Source organism: Styela clava, chromosome 9, assembly GCF_964204865.1.
Source record: "Styela clava chromosome 9, kaStyClav1.hap1.2, whole genome shotgun sequence".
Lineage (NCBI taxonomy): Eukaryota > Metazoa > Chordata > Ascidiacea > Stolidobranchia > Styelidae > Styela > Styela clava.
In genome coordinates this window covers 17,797,264-17,816,687 of record NC_135258.1, presented here as the reverse complement: position 1 = coordinate 17,816,687, position 19,424 = coordinate 17,797,264, and the positions used below count along the sequence as shown (strand labels likewise).

Sequence of the window (19,424 nt, the reverse complement as noted above, 5' to 3'; positions counted from 1 at the left end):
CAAGTATGATTCAAACGAGAATAACGAAAATTTTGACTTTTTCTACGCACCGTAGGTACAAATCCGCAAAAGAAGAAAAGTTTTGCGATGCCCTACCAATATTGAAACGACGCACTTGGGCGTCGCGACGCCCAGTTTCAGAACCACGGTGTTACGTAATCAATGCCATCTGTTATGTAATTGGACGCCTATGGCCTTATCTACCAGGGCTTAAAATTCAACAGCGTTGTGACAAACGCCCTTTTTATTTCCTATTGTTCCCTACCGCTGAAAAATCAGCTTTTACATCGGGCCGGTATTCAAGCACAGACCCCTATTTATTTTTATGTTCTGTTCACACGGGCGACTATTCAAACGGGCCCTTAATCAAAATCGGGCGGTAAAACGAGCATATACATTATGCATAATAGGTTTTGCGGCGGCATCAATTCCCAAAATATGAAATTTTGCTTTTAATGGGAATATTTATGAAAAACATTTAGTATAGTGGATGTAGACCAGGGTGGTTATTACAGCATATTATATTTTCATATAAATTAAATACCCTGTTGTTAAGCTTCATAATTGTTTTGAGTTTTCTTAACGAACCTGCAAGACGATCTATTTTGTGATTTTATACAATAGGTTGTTGTGTGACATTATATTCTCAATAACTATCCCATATACTAAATATTCAGTTTGTTTTGATTAGAAATTTCGTAAAATGAACTATTCCTTTGTAATGAATATCGATGCAAGGATCATTGTATATATTTCATATCCCACACAAGTCTCAACATCATTAATCTTCACGCAATTGTTTTGATTCTTATCATATAAGCTTCAGCGTTTTGTTGGTTTTGTGATATGTCACTGCTGTTTTTAAATACTATAATAAAATCTATCTGATAGAGCAATGCTGCATTTAACGTATTCCAATCTTATGAATTGTATTCTTTGAAAATGAATCACATGTTTACTATTGCAGGTAAAAGCACCCAGTCAGAATCAACTCCGACCACTGATAAGTTTAAATTTGATATTTCAAAGATGTCTTTTAACTTAGGTTCAACAAGCACACCACAGGTATGCATATTAGCGACTTGCAACTGGTTCCTTTTCAGGGTTAATTTGTCATTCCTGTAATTATTCATTGTAATTATTTTCCAGTTTTTTTTTCTACTTGACTTATAAGGGCTTATTTTGTCTCAGCAAATTTTTGTAATTTTTGTTGTGTGCAGTTAATAAAATAAAAGATTATAATATCAATATAAATCACAAATGCTGTCTCAACAAATGCTTATTTGCTTTTTAGATGGGTAGTATCAGTACACCATCACCGAATTTCTTTACTCCACCTCAGAATATGGCAGAGCCTAGAACTGGAGCAGTCACGAAGTCTTTATTCTCTGAAGATTCTGCATCGGATAGTACAGTTAATAGCAATTTATATGTAACATCGAGTGATACTTTCAGTCAAGCTGATCAGTCAACTGTGATATCCAATAATGAGAGTCCAACGGTACAATCAGTAGTCAAAGAATCTTCCCCTTCTGAACAACAGATATTCACAACAACAGAAAAAGGTTATAAACCTTCTCCATTAGCGGCAAATTTTTCGAACCAAGGAACAGTTTCAGTTCAGGTAAATATGTTTTCAATAGTGCAAAAATTTTCAGATACTTTGCATACACCTGCAACGTTCAAGATAATAAAATGGCAAACATTTGACGTTTCAAAGTAAAATTAGATGATTTTCATTGGGTATTGTGTTATAGATAGCAAGAGCTATTCTAGTTTGACAAGAACAGAAATCTTTCTGGTATTGCACATTTGCTATTCAAGATATTATTTCCTGAGTGTGACACCGGGATCAGGGTTTAAGCTTTAACTTGTACGTTAAATTGTATATAAATCCGCTCGCTAATGGTGTCAACTTTGAGATGATACCTTATTTGTTGTTTTTTTTGTTCCGTATTGTTCAGAACTCAAGATATACTGTAACAAATGGTGTATATAATCTTTCTTTATTACCCTCCATAAAAGCATCAATATCGATTTAGTACCTATGTTGGAAAAACATTACTTGGAATGAATCTTGTCAATTTCCTATTAATTTGTCAAAAATACATCTAATTATCTCATGGTCAAAATTGTGAACTTGATTTATAAATTCATTTATTAAATCTTTGGCACATAGTTAACAAAGAAAGATGACCAGACAGCTTGCACTCAATGGTGAACTTATGCGTAAAACAAGCGCTCATATCCCCAGTCCTCATTTCCTTTTCAATTAGAATATTTCTAACTGTACTTTTCCATGTCAGATTAAAATATGTGTGTGGCTTACCGGTAGTTCATTATATGATTGTCTTGTTTCAGAGCGGAAACAAGTTCCAGTTCAAGCCTGTTGTTGGTGAAATTGCACAAAAAACTACAGACATCTCAGGTATTATTTATTAACAAAGAATTACATTTCCATTGGTGTGAAGCCCTGCTCTATTGAATGCCTGATATATGTCCGTTATTATCTTAGTAAATATGCTTTTCATGTCATTGATATAGGGGAAAAGAAGGCTGAAAACGATAATGATGATGATGATGATGTAATTTTTGTTTCGGAAGCAAAACCAACTGAAGATCAACGTAGAAGAGCTGAAAAATTGATGCTTCCTTCAACTTTCTTTTTATATGAAAATAAAACCCTTCCATTAGGTTAGTATTTTTTGAGTGATTCACCCTCATTCTGTGATCGATTTTAAGAGTATAATGGGGTATTTTCAGCAACTTAATTTTTTAGTTCCTTTCCCTTGCTTTGTCTTTCACTTTTTTGGTATCCTGTTCTAGTTATGTTTTCTCATATTCATATTATTTTCTCGATTTTTCAATTGCTTTCGAAGGATTTAATGAGAAGTTGGAAGAAGAAAAAGAAGATAGAATTCTTCAATTCATTGAAGATCGAGATAGCGGAAAGTTATCAGCTAAAACTGGGCAAAAAACAAATAAAGCAGAATTGTCCGAATTGGGTAAGATATTAACTATATGACATACTTACATACCGTTTGAATTTGATCATGAAGGTTTTATTAATTTTTTGGCATTACAGCGTACTCTCACGAGGCTCCCGCGAGCAATGTTCCTGTGTTATTTGTAATTATGGGTGGAAACAATCTTTAACTGTTTGTTCATATTCTAGATTCCATCGAGAAGAATACTGAGCCAAGACCTGCTGTTGTCACTTTAAATGGTGGTCAAACCAATGCTGATGTTGGACAGCAATCCATATTTGCTGGCGCAATGTTAAATCTTGCAAGCAGTGGCGGATTTGCTTCATTCGCCGATATGGCTTCTGGTGTTCAGAATGTTGGATTTAAAAAAGATCCTTCTGTAAGTAAAAGTATTTATGAAATTGGGGTACTGTGATATTTTATTGATGCTAAGCAATTGCATTGTCTGATTAGGGTAGAAAAGGGATGAAAAATGGCATTTTCTTAACTGTGTGAACTGAAAACAAAAAGCCAGATAAATGATAATCGCTCATCGCAAATCAATATATGGACACTTCTTTGTCTACACAACTAATGTTTTCTCCTTCCGCCTTTGTATCTTTGTGTTACATCGTATTGCAGTCTCTTGTTAACTTTTTGGCAAGCAGCTACATTTTCTTTTATAGTTTCAGTTCCCTGGCGCAGGGCAAGTAATGTTTCAGCAGCGAAACACGAATGAAAATGATGATCAGGATCCAAGTTCTTATGCACCTGACACACAATTCAAACCTGTATTGGATAAACTTCCACCCTTGGTTGAAAAGAATACTGGCGAAGAAGGAGAAGAGGTTTGCTAGAACTAGTCCTTTTATGTTCTATTATAATTTGAAGTTAACATTAATTTGTAAGATGTTGTAAGTATCGTATTTCTCGTTTAGTTCAGGACTGGGCAATTATTTTTGTTATGGGCCACATTACAATTTTGAAATGCAGTGGCGGGCCGGACGTAAGTTAAGTTACGTCCATTTTATTACACATTCAAATAACTAGCTCAACGATATCTCGCTGTCATAGCGCATGACTCAAAGAGCGACTTAGCCTGAATTTCACGCTATCATTACTCTGTTGATCAGTGATCGATTGCTGATCATTTTCACAAGTTTGACTGCAGATAGCATGCGGTACTATGTGGTCTATAAACATCTCTACTAAAACATTTTTATATGAGCATTTTTATTACAAAAACGAAAATTTACAGTTGAAGTATATTTTATATGTGAATAAAAAAAATGAGTGTCTATATCTAGAAATCTTACCGCATTGCTAGGGGTCGGATTCGGTCTGCCCAAGTTGCCCAGACCTGATTTAGTTTCTCCATCAATTGCTTAGTTGCAATTGCAAAAATGAGTTTGCTTAGTTCTTGATTGATCGTTATTGAGTAATTACCTCCAAAAATTAGTTTACACCCATTTTTAACGTACTTAACTCTTCTGCTTTAACAAATTCAATCCTTTGCCATGTGCTTATTTTTCTGTTGAACATAACCCAATTACATGCCTTAGTCATGATTTACAAACCCGCGTTTCTAATCTGATATCGTGCAATATTGTATAACTGTCAATTTTATAACATTTTTTATTGTTTGCCAGATTTTGTTCAAAGAAAGATGTCGATTATATCGATACGATAAAGATACAAATCAATGGAAAGAGAGAGGAGTTGGTGACATAAAAATTCTATTCAATGATATACAGAATGTGTATCGTGTGGTTATGAGAAGAGAACAGGTGATAAAAATAATTGTTTAATTGGAACGTTGTTCTAGACGATTTTTTATGAACTAATGCTTTTAATTTTGTTTGTTTTTTTCAAGGTTTTAAAAGTTTGTGCCAATCATGTAATCAATGAAAAAACAGAACCAAAGTATCACTTGGGATCTTCAAAAACTTGTTCATATTTTACCTTGGATTATACAGGTACTGGAATATGATGCCTACTGTTTGATATTTTAGGAAATGTAATATTACGCTTTGTTATATCATGTTTCATATTTTTCGTGGTAACATTGAGTTTATTGGGATGGCTCTGTCAAACCTGCCTTAAATGGTAAATTACTGTATTCTCAAATAGTTTACTGTATGAAACCCAACTGAACTTTGCTTTAATGAAATCTCTTTCTAAACAATATTCTAGTATCATTAGATAGGAAATCAATAACATAAAAGCAATCGGGATTCCAAATAATATGATCCAGAATGTAGTACAATGGAAAGTTTTTTTTGTATGCAAACTATTTCTTATAATTTTATAGCTGGACCGACACCTACACCGGAGCAATTTGCGTTCAGATTCAAAACAGAAGATATGTGTAAAACCTACATGAACAAAATTGAAGAAGTTAAAGAACTACAACAAAACGAATCTTCTTGTTAGCTTATATTTCCTAGTGCTATCAATTATTGTTAGCTTATGATTCCTAGTACTATCAAATATTTTCTCATGGCATTGTTTCATACCTGGTGCTTTTCCTTTCATGCGAAATGTGACTATACTTTGCCTAATATCACATATAATGTATGATTACATGTTCACGACAATTTTTGCCTAATTTTACTGCCAATCAAAGTAGTCAAGTGGAAGGATTATTATAATGATCGTGGATGAAAAGATGCTCATCACCACTTAATTGTACATTATGGCCTACGTTTCGATATTTTCTAGTGTTTATTTTGAAAATACAATCACCTGTACCAACGTTTTGTTGTTCATTCGGGTTAATATCTGGGTTTGAAAAGGATGTTTATCCATTATTTCCTAAGATCGAGCATGTATGTACGTGTTTATTTTCGGGGTGCTCATTGTTATAACGTTTACACTTGAGTTTAGACTCAAGTACAGGTCTTACCTGTTTAATGCATGTAATATATAAAACACAGCTTTATATTCTGGTTAGGTCGCTTCATACCCAAAAGGTACTTAAAATGATATTTGTTTTACAGAAGCAGAGTTGCGCACTGAATATTTCTGTAATTAGACAAAAATAATGAAATGAAAAATATTTAAATTTTGAAAAAGCTAATAGTCGATCGTGTGATAGAAATGCCATGCTTGGAAATCCGTATTGATTGAAAATGCAAGTTTGCAAGCGAAGGAAATTTAATAATATGCTACCGTAAATATGACAAAATGGTTTCTACAGAGGCTTACGAGGTTTATGCGACTTCGTTATATTCGATATCCGACGATCTGGGAAAATAAGCCAGCTTCTCACCTTGGCTGCAAATTAAGATTCCGAACGCACTGGTAAGCTATCGGCTTTACTGTTAACAATCTCGTCCCGACGAGTGGATATGCTTCTAGCATTCCTACGTAAAGAACTGTTCGTGCGACTGTTCTGAAATTCTTAACGTTGTTACTGTGTTGTCTCGTCACAACGGCTTGACAGAACATTTATTTTACGATGTTCATTGTGTTGCTCGTTTGAACTCGTAAGTATTGATTGTGTTCGTTGTCATTCATCGAGGTATATAAAAAATCGTCATAGATATGCTTAATAATGGTAAGATGGTTAATGATTAATTTATTTTTATGGTGATTCATATTTCGCAAACACGAGTTGTTACGATTTCAAGTCCTGGTTAGCCCATGTCAACAACAATGGCTGATCTCGTTTTGCTCCTTACATTGTATGTGCTTTATCGTACAAATGAGCACGACTCGAGTTCAGTCATTGAATTGGTAAGGACAATACCCTTTGGCGGATAATACCCTTTTATGAAAGTTTTGTCGTTGTAATCAAATCATGAATTATAAAATGCCAGCGACGGATTTTATATTTCAATGGGTACATTAACTATGTAAGTTCTACTATGCAGCATTTTAAATACCTCTGTATGAGGAAATGACGGTAAATATTTGATGAAATGCGATATCAACGTGGGTGGGTATTTAAATATTAATGATATACTGCAGTGCTGCTGTTGAATAAACTGATGGATGGATGATGGATAGATTTATTTATTTGTTATGATGATTTATTTATTTGAGTGGCAGGATATAGTTTATGTTTAATGACATACTATTCTATTATTTTCACAAGCAGAATTTCCACATAATTTAAGTGTAAATTACGATTTTAATGTGAATTTCCCAACATGGTGGATCATCTCCTACCTTTAATTGTGAATAAAAATTCGTATCCTGAAATATGAAAAATAAGTACTAGAATAGACATTTACAAAATATGGTGGATCATCGCCCACCTTTAATTGAAAATGAAAAATCGTATGCTAATTGGAAGAAGGCAATACAGCTATGGTCGATCGCAACGAATGTTCCAAAGTCAAAACAAGCTATCGTAGTCGCTCTGAGTTTGCAAGATAAAGCAAGAGAATCAGCATTAGAAATTGAAGAATCAGTTCTCCGTAGTGAGAATGGAATCAGAGAATTATTGAAAAAACTTGACATTACTTATAAAGAGTTAAAAGCTGATTGTTTTTCTGCATTTCTTGATTTTGATTCTTGTGTGAGATGGCCTTCAGAAGCAATGGCATCGTATATTACCAGGTTCGAAAATCGCCATTCGAGACTCAAAATGTTTCAAACATCTATTTCTGATGATATGTTGGGCTTGAAACTTCTTGCTGGTGCGAGATTGTCTACCAGTGAATCGCAGAAATTATTGAATAACGATAATACGGAATGGAGTATGTCAACAATATCGCGAATCCTACGCGATATATCTGGTTCCTCAAATGTATTTGATTTTACGATACCAAACTCCTGGTCTTCAAGTTTTCTCACGCATGTTGATACAGGTAATTTGTTTGTATGTTATTTGACTTCATATCTACTTATTTATTATGCTGGCAGCTATCTCAATATGGTATAAAAATCGAAATTACAAAATTTTACATATGTCAGTATGTATATATATATATTCTTATATATATGAAGTTATGTTTTGGCATGAACTAAACATGTCTGAGTTTATCATTTTGGTATTCGAACCAAATATCTGGATATACCAATTACTCAAATATTTCTGTATTGATTCAGAGAAATGCATGTATGTCATAGTAAAATGAGAATATTTCATAAAACTTGCTATACATTCACCTTTGAATATGTTTAGGATACTATTTTATAAAAATGAAGCAACTACAGCAAATGGTTTTGAAGAACCTGTTACAATATATACTGGTACAGCTGTTTCGTTGAGGGCTAAGAAAATGATTTTGATTAACATGCCAAATATTTTTTTTATGAAATTATATACATATTGTTGTATTAGATATACAATTTATTACAAGATATGTACAGTTTGCAGTAGATTTAATATGCGAAAAAATAAATGCTATTCTGCAAATTAAATTGATGCAACAATATGTCAATCGTGAGGTATTTTAAATAAATAATCTCTGAAATATCTCAGTTATTATTTTTTTTAATATTAATAATTTAATGCCCAGTATAACAAAATTCATCTAAGAAATATTTCCATGTACCGGTAATTTATTAATATTTAGGTTAATGTCAATTTTAATCTCCAACAGTTTCTCTTACAAGTTAGCATGTCCTTTTACAGGGGTTATGTCCACATAATGACTAATTTTTTTTTTCGATTTTTATACATGAATTTCATCCAATTCTCGGATTTCATTGATTTTGAAAATTATCTTTCTAAGATTGAGCTGTTCACATGAGTCTTATTGATTGGTTGAAGATATCGGGTATTAGGTTTGTCATATTTAAATCACTCCTTAATCATTCGATTACCAGTTGTTGTCAGATTGTGGAATAGTTTCCCAGTCAATTGTTTCATATGAACAGGTTCGTATGGGGATGGAAGCGATTACTGACCAGCAAGTGAATTACATATGTTGGCAAGCATGTTCTTAATACTTCATATGAAGCACCAACTATTTAGTAATTGCTTCTGGATTTCATTGTCTATTCGGCTATTTTCCCGAGCGAGCGAGCAATGTGATTTAAATTAAAATGCATACTAAAGGTTTTTATGCAACAACATCAAAATATTTGTAATCCATTTTTCATATCTTTCAGATTCCAGAATTTTTCAGAGCAAGCCAAAACCTGAAGTAGCACAGTCTTCAAAATTCACATTTTCAAAACCGGTGTTTGGAAATGTTGGATTGTCATCAACAGGTGATATTAAACTACAGTGGTAATTTAACAAAATTAATTTATGACAAAATCATTATTATAAGCTATAAATATTCATTTCTGTATTTAATTTTATTTAATCTTTCCTTCATTTCTAATATGCACTTAGACTGAATGCTTTTGCAGAATTGGCTAAGACTTATTCAGTTTTACTTACAGATTAACAGAAATTGTATAGAGAGCACAATAGACTCTACAAATTTTATTTTTAATTGCAACCAGTAATAAATAAAATAGATACTGATGTTATTGTTGTGTAGGAATTGATACCACCAGAAGAGGAAGTTAAAAAGCTGGAAAATTGCTCCTTCCTACACTCAAAAATCCCTTTATAATATTTTATATTTTTATTGGTGTGTTGTATATACAATTAATACCAAATATGGTTTGGGGCCGTTTTAACATGCTAGAAATTGAATGATGTTCTGCAAATCAGAACCCCGGTAATGCATTATTATTATTATATAAATTTTGAAATATTGTAAATGAAAAATCCCAGGAATATTTCGATTATTTTGGATTTTTAATCATCAATCCTAAAATGGTCAGAATAACTAAATTCATCTGAGATATCTTCCCATGTATTCCATTAATCCTTTGTTCATTCAAATTTTGATCCAAAATATATTAGTTAGCATTTAATTGTCTACAGACAGGAGTTATGTCTTTATATTGATTGAAATATTTTTTTTCAATATTTGAATATTATTTTCATCTGATTCTCAAATTTCAATGATTATAAATAATTATTTTTCTGATGTGTACTAGTTTTCAAAAAGGGTATTAGTCATTGTGATTGTCATATAGAATTCACCCAGCCGTAGTCAGATATTATAATAGTTAGCATTTGTTTCATATACATGGAATGGGGAATGAAAGCAGTAACTGACCAGCACATGAACTCTTTTTGTTAGCAAGGCATCAAGTCATTGCTTTAATAATTGAGTGTCTATTCGGCTAGTTTTTCAAGTGAACATCACACTTTAATTTAAAATGAGATACTGCGGGTTTATTTTCTAGCATCAAAATATTAAAAATGCATTTTTAAAATCTTTCAGATTCAAAAAATTTTCAGAGCAAGCAAAAACCTGCAGTGGAAGAGGCTTCGAAATTCACATTTTCATATTCAGTATCAGAAAATGGAAGTTTTTCTTCAACAGGTAATATCAAACTGCAGCTGTAAATGTATGCAAAAAATGTGAAATATTTCGGAGTTTTTGGGTGATCTAACCATTATTATTTGAAATTGATATTATAATAATATATATATCAATATGCATTTATTCTGTTTCACTCAAAATTGTTTCATTTTTTTGAATGCACTCAGAATTATTTAAAGATTTCATTAAATTGTTATAGAGTTATTTAGTTTATACTTATACTAGGTGGTTTCATTGACTATTTGAGCCGAAATAATTTATTGTGAACTTTTATATGAATAGGAAACCTCGCAAAGCAGCCTAAAACATAAACATAAAATTTAGACTGAAAATTTTCAAACTTTATTTTCCATTTAAAACCAGTAAGAAATAAAAAGGATGATGATGTTATATTTGTGTCGGAAGTAAAACCAACGGAAGATCAACGCAGAAGAGCTGAAAAATTGCTTCTTCCATCTACATTTTATCTATATGAAAATAGAATATCATGTGGTAGGTTTGGACTTTTTGTTTATACCTTTTTTTTTTCAGGAAAATCTTTAGAAAATTTCATTTTTTAGTCTATGCCAGTAACTCATTTGAAGTTACCAAAACTGTGAACCATAATAACTTTAATTATTGTTTGCTTTTCAGATTCTGATGAAAGGTTAGAAGAAGAAAAAGAAGACAAAATACTGAAATATATTCAAGATCGAGATAATGGGAAATTAAATTATAAACTACAACAACAACCTGCGTGTGGTATATTTTATATAATTTCTATCGAAGTGGTGTTACCAAATTATGACATGACAAACTTATGAATCTTCTTTTTGCAAATTTTCTACATTTACATCATTTCTTGCTGTTTATTTGTCTATTGATTAATTACAGAATATGTGCAAGCTTATTTTAAATTTAAGGATTTAAGGGTGCTCCACTTTGAATACTACTACAAAAGTTACTTCTTAAGATTCAGCATCTGTTGTTGATACCTTGTCAAAATTTTCAAACATAACAATATTACAAGGAGGCATATTCATTCAATATTTATCATTTGGCTTTAAATTTTCCCAAAATGCTTCTCTTTTATTGGTCATTTGTACCAACCAGTGTTAGTAGTCTAACTATAGTCATCTTCTATAAACAATAAATCCTGTATTATATGCTTGCACTGTTCTTCAGCTGATTCATCAATGACGACTACTGTTACTTCTATTACATCATCAACCCACACTTCTACAAGTGCTAAATCATCATCTTTCAAATTGTCAACTATATCTACAACTACCAGTCAGATAATGTCACAAAGGCAAGCTTTTTAAGTATTTTCCGATGATAGTTTTTTGTGATAAATATTTTTGTTGTGTTTATCAACTTTACTTCATAGTTCTAGTGTTTCCCAAACGCAAGCCTATTCTAAAAAAGGAATGTTGATTGCTGATAAGAAAGCTGGAGCATGGAATTGTTTTGATTGTTATGCTCAGAATGGACCTACTGACTCAAAATGCCTATACTGTGGTACACCTGATCTATCAGCACCCAAAGTTGGTGAGATTTCAAAGTTGATCGATACCATGTCTTATGCTGAAATATAAATGAACATTATGAATGGGTAAATTTTTGTTTGCCCAATCATGAATCACACTATAGTATATTTGACCCTTCATTTGAAAGCTCTTGCCTGTTACATTTTGTTACCAAATCTTGCAGGGAAGTTCATACGTGGAGATGGGATGTCATTTGAATTAATTTTTTTAAGAAAAAGTTGTTTGAAATATTTCTCAATCTTACTATTTTTCCATATTTGTTTATTATTTATTCGGAACCGTATATTAAAATTTTCAGATGAAACAAAAGGAAAGCCTTTTGCATCAACATTTGGCACTTCATCAAAACCAACTGGATTTGAGGTGAGATTTTGATGATTTATTCCATATATGGTTATAATAATATCTAACTATAACATTTACAATGTATATCTAATGGCTTTATATCTTTTCCACGAATATAAGCATAATTAAAACAATTTTTGGCATTTTAAACATTATACTCTGTTTCTAATTTTTGTTTCAAAAATTGTAAAAATGTAACAAATTGTCATTACGATCTGTAAAATAATTATGATAAAGAGAGAATCCAGTACAAAAATTGATTAATAATAAAAAAAGGTCCAGGAATTGAGCCGCAAAATGAATTGCAAAGTCACAGAATGATTCAATCACGATTAAGCGTTGCCCAGAAGACATTAAATGTCCACACCAATAATTGATTAACCAACCACTTCATATCTCTGCAAAAGTATCACTTTTGTATGTCATTACTTGACCTCCATATTTTTTGTCAGAATGTATTTGATTGATGTGTGATATTGTCAATCTATCGCTTGTGTAAGCACAATCGACTTTTTATAACCAGGTGCAAAGAATTATGTTTATATATATTTAGTTATGCCAATCAAGTTGGGAACCACATTATATTTGATAGTCATTTGAATAACAAAGCAAGTAGTGCTTATTTAAATTTACGTTATAGTTAAGCAAGGCCTTGTCTTGAAGTCTCTAGCTTTTATTTTTTAAAAACTATACCAGGTTGTATACAAACTACATACTTATACGCTTATATGTATTTTCTACTTTAGGCCGAGCTATATGTATGGTGTTGTTCAGTATAATCACATGTCAACACCAAACTTATATTTCTATTAGTTATTTTGTAACGTAATAATGGATGATTGCATGGTAAATTGGATGAAGGCGTTCAGGTATTTTTGACGTAAAAGAAGAATGCGCAATGAATCATAATATGTTTAATTGAAACATGACGAATCGTAGTTTGCAATTAATTTTTTTCCTTAAAATAACCAAGGCGAAACAAGCCACATAAAACCCCATGAAACCAAACAGAGCATGAATTTACCAGAGCTTGAGTTTTAAATTTTGATTGATTTATTTCAGGAAAAGAAAGAAATAGTTTTGAAATCGGTTGTTGAGCAACTTGCTAAATTAACGGTAAGTTTTTTAGATGATAAATTTGAGGATTAAACAGTAAAAATAACTGCTTCATTTGTCTGCTTATATTGTTTGAACCAATTGACGTTACTGATTTGCATCTTAATCAATAATTCATAGTTCGATTGGCATTCAATTTTATGGATATGAGTTGATTTCTAGTTATTATTTATTCCTTCTTTATGAAGAATTAACACCCTTTCCAAAGACTCATTTAAGTTTTTTTGTATGTACTGGGTAACTTCAAGAAAACGCAAATGCTATTTATATAATTTTGACTGTTTCATTTATATTACATCAATGTTTGTATTTGGAATGTTTATCAACTGGCTAATTAGTCTTATGCCTAAGCCTGGATCAGAAAAGAAGTCTTAAATTATCATATTATCGTAACATTTAGACAATTGTCTCTGAACTACAAGAGAGAAAAGAAGTTGCAGAATCGGTAAAATATCAAAAACAGCAAGAGGCCATGCAACTACAGTTGCAGCAATTGCAAGCTCAAGTCAATCAGTCACAATTTGCTACACCAATTGCACTAGGAAGAGTTGTTCACTTGAGTCAGTCGGAGGGACAGATGCCAGGCAGACCGATGCACCAGGTTTGTCATTTCATATAAAACAACATCAGAGCAGGGGTCGCAATAATATTTAGCTGAAAGTAGATGATAACAATAATTTGGATAGTCCTTGGATCCAAAGATTCATTGCGTCTGTTGATAAATCTTACCAGCAAACTGCACTTGGACAAATCAGCATTCCAATCCAATCTGGCAATCCATACTACAATATGCTTTCATACCAGCAAGGATATCCATCTCAATGCCCAGCCAAGCCCATATGTACTTTTTCCTATCATCTCCCTGCAATTTTAAATTCACAAATAAACATTTGTTTAAATTATCAAAATACAAGCACATAAACTTGTCTTCTGATACATTTGTTGGTTGTATAGTCATATTAAAACGAGTCATTGTTTCCGAATATTTTCCACTTCGATTTATCAATATTACTTGAAGTTTTAGTAGGATCTTTTACAAAACAAAATTATTACATTTTCAGTCCAATGGTGGAAGCTCAGCTTTACAACCAGCACCACCTGAGTTGCAACGTCGACGTGAAATTAATTATCCTGAACACATCAATTTTCCTGATATTAAGTATCAGGCTACTGCATCTAACTGTTAGTATTCATAATTGGTATAGGACCTGGCATCTGGTATATAAATAAATTCTTTCAATTTGCATTATATACTTGAGGCAGGGAATTGAGATGTAAAAAAATTTCATATTAATTCTACAAATATGTGTTACCAAGTCCAGCATACAATTTGACATGATTTTCTTATAGCATGGAATTATAAATTCCAAACTCCAGAAGAGATGGATAAAGCAAATGATAAACTGAAAGCAGATGAAGAGGCAGAAGATGCAAAAACATCTCAGAACGATACCGGTCCTCATTTTGAACCAATTGTGAGATTGTCTGAAGTTGAGGTCACTGTTTTATCATGTTCATTTTCTAGATCCAAACATTTTAGAGTTTATTTGTTACTTGTTGTTCATACATATCTAAGTCACAAATTACCGTTCTCAAAAAGTGATTGTGATTTAAAATCCTTTTCATATCATCTGAATTTTTGCATCTCTTATACTTTTGTATTTGGTAATGTAAATGGGCCAGGCTTTCATCAGATAAATTGTATTTCATAGGTACATACTGGTGAAGAGGATGAGGAAGCTGTTCTCTCTGAAAGTGCAAAATTGTATAGATGGACTGAAGGACAATGGAAGGAAAGAGGAGTTGGTGTTATGAAGATATTAAAACATAAAGAAACTGGAAAATACAGAGTTCTTATGAGACGGGATCAGGTAGCAGCTTAAAATAGTCACAGAATAAATTTATAACATTCTAGCTATGTTGTGTATTAGTAATGTTCCTAGTATGAACTGAGCTTCAGTATTTACCGTAGATGCTCTCAGCACATAAGATTAGATAATTGCAGTGTCATGTGAAAATGAAATTTTGATGGATAATTGCTACTATTTTGGAATCAATTGTTTGTTGTTTGTTCCTTCATTGATATTGTAATTGTTATTAACATATTGAAAATCTATGAAAAGTGGTGCATTTAAAGAATCATAATTTAGGAAGGGGATTTGAACACCATGTATGGACCTATTATTTCAAGTTGTTTTTTCAATTATCACTAATATTTATAATTGTCTATAAATTCAGTATTTCCATGACATATTGGATATTATTGTAACTTTGTTGTGATTGAATTCTTGTTATCATGTTTCACACAGTTTGTATTTGCAATTATTTTGTAGCTAACAACTACATATGCTCTTATTGAGGCTACTTTTTTCTGGTGTTCTACTATACATTTTTCTGAAGAATACAATTTTTTTTCAGATTCTAAAAATATGCTGTAATCACTTAATTGGAAAAGATCTGGAATTACAAGCGATGCCTAAGTCAGATAAAGCATGGATATGGCATGCATTGGATTTTTCTGAGGAGGAAAGCAAACAGGAAGGATTTGCTATTCGATTCAAAACTTCTGAACTTGCGAATTCATTCAAAGAAAAGTTTACAGAAGGAAAGGAAATTAATATTAAACTCAGTGGAGGTATAGTATCTTTTGATTATTCTTGTAAATAAAGTTCTACCTGATTCAGGCATGGGAATTTTTCTTTGAGGTGTTTTACGTGCTCGGCTCCGAGCCCGGTTCCAGACAAGTATCCATAATACTTCTAAATAAATGTTTAGCTTTTGCAAGTTGACATTTATTTGTCTATTAATTACTTTGGTTGTGCTTGCTTATGTTTGATTTTGATATTAGGTACACCTGTACGCGCGTCTACAACTGCAAAAGTAACTTCACACAAACCTGCATCTACTGTGGATACTTTGCCTAAAACTACAAACTCGATAATGGCACAAGGAGGTATATTTATTCAATATTAATTCAATATTCATGTTCAGTACCATCTTTAAATACTAAACCTCCAAAGGTAGTATCTGCAAGTCAGTCTACATCTGATAGTTCAATTTAGACATCAAATACTCAAGCGAATGAGGATTTTTTTTCAATTTATTATTTGTTTCAATGTGTCCATCGAAAACATTCAATTTATTTATGGGTGATAACATTTTTTTGATAAGATGCCAGAATTCTCCACCGTTTATAAAAAACCTTTTTTATGGAATGTAGATGAAGCTTGAGACAGGAAATCTTATTTCTAGGAAGCTCATCATCTTCTCTCGTCCTGACGCCTATTCATTTGATAAGAACAGTGGTTGAATCCTACTATGTTTCTCAATGTTACTAATATTAACCTATTATTGCTAATTTTACTTCAGAGACCAAATCTTCTACCAGTGATGTAACAATCCCAAAATTTTCTTTTGCTTTTCCAAAACCATCAGCAGCAGCTGCTAACCTTGCAGCAAAGATCGCGGGTTCGCCACAGAATGTGGTTTCCACTGCTGGTAAGTTTGAATCTTTAGTTGGTTAATGCAGCAAATTTAAAGACTAGTAGCAAGAAATTATTTAATAGTTTGTAAAGGAAGGCAATCCGGAGAATGGCAATATCCTTTGTAAGTAGTGTTGGCGTTTTTTAGAGCTTTTGCTGAAATATCATAAAGTTGTACTTTTTTTTGGACTTTTGTTGAGGAATTATATATGATTTGCACCACCATGAATTCTATGCATTGACGATATACTGGTAATTTTATATTTCACTACATTATAGGTCAAGAAACGAAACCAGAAAGTTCAAATAATGATGACGATCAAAATGAAGACATACATAATGAATCTGGAGATGGTCCTCATTTTGAACCGATTGTTGAACTTCCTGATAAAGTCGAAACTAAAACAGGAGAAGAAGATGAACAGGTATTTACTACATTGCTACTTGATTAATTTGTTTTATTAACAATAAACGGGAGAAAAGGTCATCTAAGAGTATGTGAACCAAAAGGGTGGACACTGGAACGTAGTATGTGTACCAGGGCAATACCAGGTTCTCCCGTAGTATTTGTACCTGAAATTATGTCCTAACTAGGGCTGGGAATTGTTAAACGGTTAACCGATTTCAGATGGTTAACGGTTATGATTTATTTTAACCGTTAACTGACTCAGGTACAAATCATCTTCATACCGTACAATTTCGTCAAATATGATTACGTCATCGCAAATTCATCTCTTGCGGCGTTTAATCAAATCGATTGATATTGTTTACGATTTCATTGCAAAATCGGATATTCAATGTTATACAACAAGTGCGCGGTCGATGCCTTTTTTCTTTATGATTTATATCTCGAAGTAGAATTTGCATATCGAACATTAAAAGTTTGTCACATAAATGACGTTTATTAACAACGGAATCGGTTTTCTAAAACATTTCCACATGCCCGAACCACGCTGCATATCTTTTGCAGCAGTGAAATCATGAAACTATCTCGATTCATGAATAATTTTGAGCGATACCGGGATAAGAACACGCGAAATTGCTTTATAACCATTGTGACGTAACAAGCTGAAATTATAATTATTACGTCAAACGTCACGCGGCGATTAACCGGTTAATTTTACCCGGTTAACGGTTAAAGTGTTTTCCCTGAAATTCCCAGCCCTAGTCCCAACCCTAACCTGTTACGCATACTACATTCCGATGTCCGCCATCTTGGTTCACATACTTCGGGAATACCGAAGAAAAAATGTTCCTCAAAAATAACGAGGAACCCTGGCTATTTATTTCTCACCTCATAGAACCGATTGCTTGTGATCGAAACGTTTAGTGAAAATTAGTTGGTGATACTACTATAAGGTTTATACAATACTTACTCTCTTCCTTGAACGAATTTGTAGCAAGATCGAAACTCTTTTAGAGTCTCCTGCTCTTTTATATTTAAATTTTATGATGAAATATTGTTAGAAATTTTCTTGTATGACTGTCATTCAGTGATATTATTCATATACTTTTACTCTATTTGGTGCCCCAGAGGCCTAAGTCTTCCGGTTAGTCATGGTTTGGTCATAAACCATATTGGAAAAGATTGTACTGACTGTTGTCTTGCTTTTAGGTTCTTTATTGTCATCGTGTGAAGTTATATAAATACATTGACAAACAATGGAAAGAAAAAGGAATTGGTGAAATGAAAATTTTACACAATGCTGGCACAAAGAAAAGTAGAATTGTAATGCGAAGAGACCAGGTAAGCAAAGTTGTAATGATATTGGCGTGTCTTGACGTTTATAGATACAACATTAAAATTCTGTGATTTTAACAAACATAATCTTGACATTGGGATTAGGAAAAGAGCTATTCCCAGTTGGAATAGTTTAAAAATGACTCAAAAATGTTCTGCCAATGATTTAATTCTCGCTAAAATTGTTTTGCGGGCCGCATGGAATGTGCCTTTCTTTAATGAGATGGAACTGTTCCATTTTTCAATCAATTTTTCTGTAATCATTGGTATCTGTGTACAACCATATTTGTATCTTGGCTCATCAGTTGAAAATTCGTGGCATTTTTATAAGTAATCTACCAACTTGGAAGGGATTGCAAATTTTTAAATCATTATACTTTTATGAAATACAGTATATGATTTGGTATATTTATTTTGCAATGATAATATCAGAAAAAGTTTAGATATTATGAGAAACTTTTCAAATGACAATATTTTTGTACATAATGAATACTCACTCTCCAGGTTTTGAAGCTATGTGCAAACCATTACATTAATCCTGAAATGAAGTTCTCACATCTTGGAAATTCTGATAAAGCATGGACTTGGACTGCTGTTGATCATTCTGATCCAGATGTTGAACCTAAACCAGAAGTACTCGCTGTTCGATTCAAAACTGCTGAAGAGGCTTCTGACTTTGCGAAGGTTGTTAATCAAGCAAAAGATATATTGCAAGGAAAAGGTAGTTATTTTTTCCATGTAGCTTAGGTGCTTTAGTTTGAAATTTATTTTGAATGACATAAGAACGAATAAGTTTGTAAGTTGATGGTATTTCCAACTCTTTCGTGTGTTCGTTACATAAATAAATGTTTCCACCAGAGGCATTTCTGGCATATTTACTCATGCCAAGCCAACAATGA

At 32.4% G+C, this 19,424-nt stretch overlaps 2 protein-coding genes across 5 annotated transcripts in view; both read left to right on the top strand.

Annotated features, from left to right (window-relative positions):
• LOC120339070 (E3 SUMO-protein ligase RanBP2-like) overlaps positions 1-5,720 on the top strand; it is a 50,440-nt gene extending 44,720 nt beyond the window's left edge. For all 4 annotated transcript variants that reach the window (XM_078116538.1, XM_078116537.1, XM_078116539.1 and 1 more), the window contains exons 61-70: positions 968-1,065; positions 1,295-1,624; positions 2,362-2,428; positions 2,545-2,694; positions 2,880-3,005; positions 3,176-3,366; positions 3,653-3,814; positions 4,616-4,753; positions 4,840-4,942; positions 5,278-5,720. In XM_078116538.1, coding sequence (XP_077972664.1) covers positions 968-1,065; positions 1,295-1,624; positions 2,362-2,428; positions 2,545-2,694; positions 2,880-3,005; positions 3,176-3,366; positions 3,653-3,814; positions 4,616-4,753; positions 4,840-4,942; positions 5,278-5,399 — 1,487 coding nt within the window. In that variant the 3' untranslated portion in view covers positions 5,400-5,720. The remainder of the gene's footprint in view (positions 1-967; positions 1,066-1,294; positions 1,625-2,361; positions 2,429-2,544; positions 2,695-2,879; positions 3,006-3,175; positions 3,367-3,652; positions 3,815-4,615; positions 4,754-4,839; positions 4,943-5,277) is intronic.
• Positions 5,721-7,070: 1,350 nt separating this feature from the next.
• Positions 7,071-19,424, top strand: part of LOC120339075 (E3 SUMO-protein ligase RanBP2-like) — a 29,420-nt gene continuing 17,066 nt past the window's right edge. Inside the window, exons 1-19 of the mRNA XM_078116540.1 lie at positions 7,071-7,783; positions 9,033-9,134; positions 10,211-10,312; positions 10,676-10,804; positions 10,946-11,053; positions 11,477-11,603; positions 11,688-11,842; positions 12,140-12,204; positions 13,249-13,302; positions 13,703-13,903; positions 14,364-14,484; positions 14,653-14,798; positions 15,015-15,173; positions 15,721-15,937; positions 16,151-16,255; positions 16,672-16,800; positions 17,064-17,209; positions 18,400-18,531; positions 19,030-19,246. Of these exons, the coding sequence (XP_077972666.1) occupies positions 7,210-7,783; positions 9,033-9,134; positions 10,211-10,312; positions 10,676-10,804; positions 10,946-11,053; positions 11,477-11,603; positions 11,688-11,842; positions 12,140-12,204; positions 13,249-13,302; positions 13,703-13,903; positions 14,364-14,484; positions 14,653-14,798; positions 15,015-15,173; positions 15,721-15,937; positions 16,151-16,255; positions 16,672-16,800; positions 17,064-17,209; positions 18,400-18,531; positions 19,030-19,246 (2,989 nt within the window). The 5' untranslated portion in view covers positions 7,071-7,209. The remainder of the gene's footprint in view (positions 7,784-9,032; positions 9,135-10,210; positions 10,313-10,675; positions 10,805-10,945; positions 11,054-11,476; positions 11,604-11,687; positions 11,843-12,139; positions 12,205-13,248; positions 13,303-13,702; positions 13,904-14,363; positions 14,485-14,652; positions 14,799-15,014; positions 15,174-15,720; positions 15,938-16,150; positions 16,256-16,671; positions 16,801-17,063; positions 17,210-18,399; positions 18,532-19,029; positions 19,247-19,424) is intronic.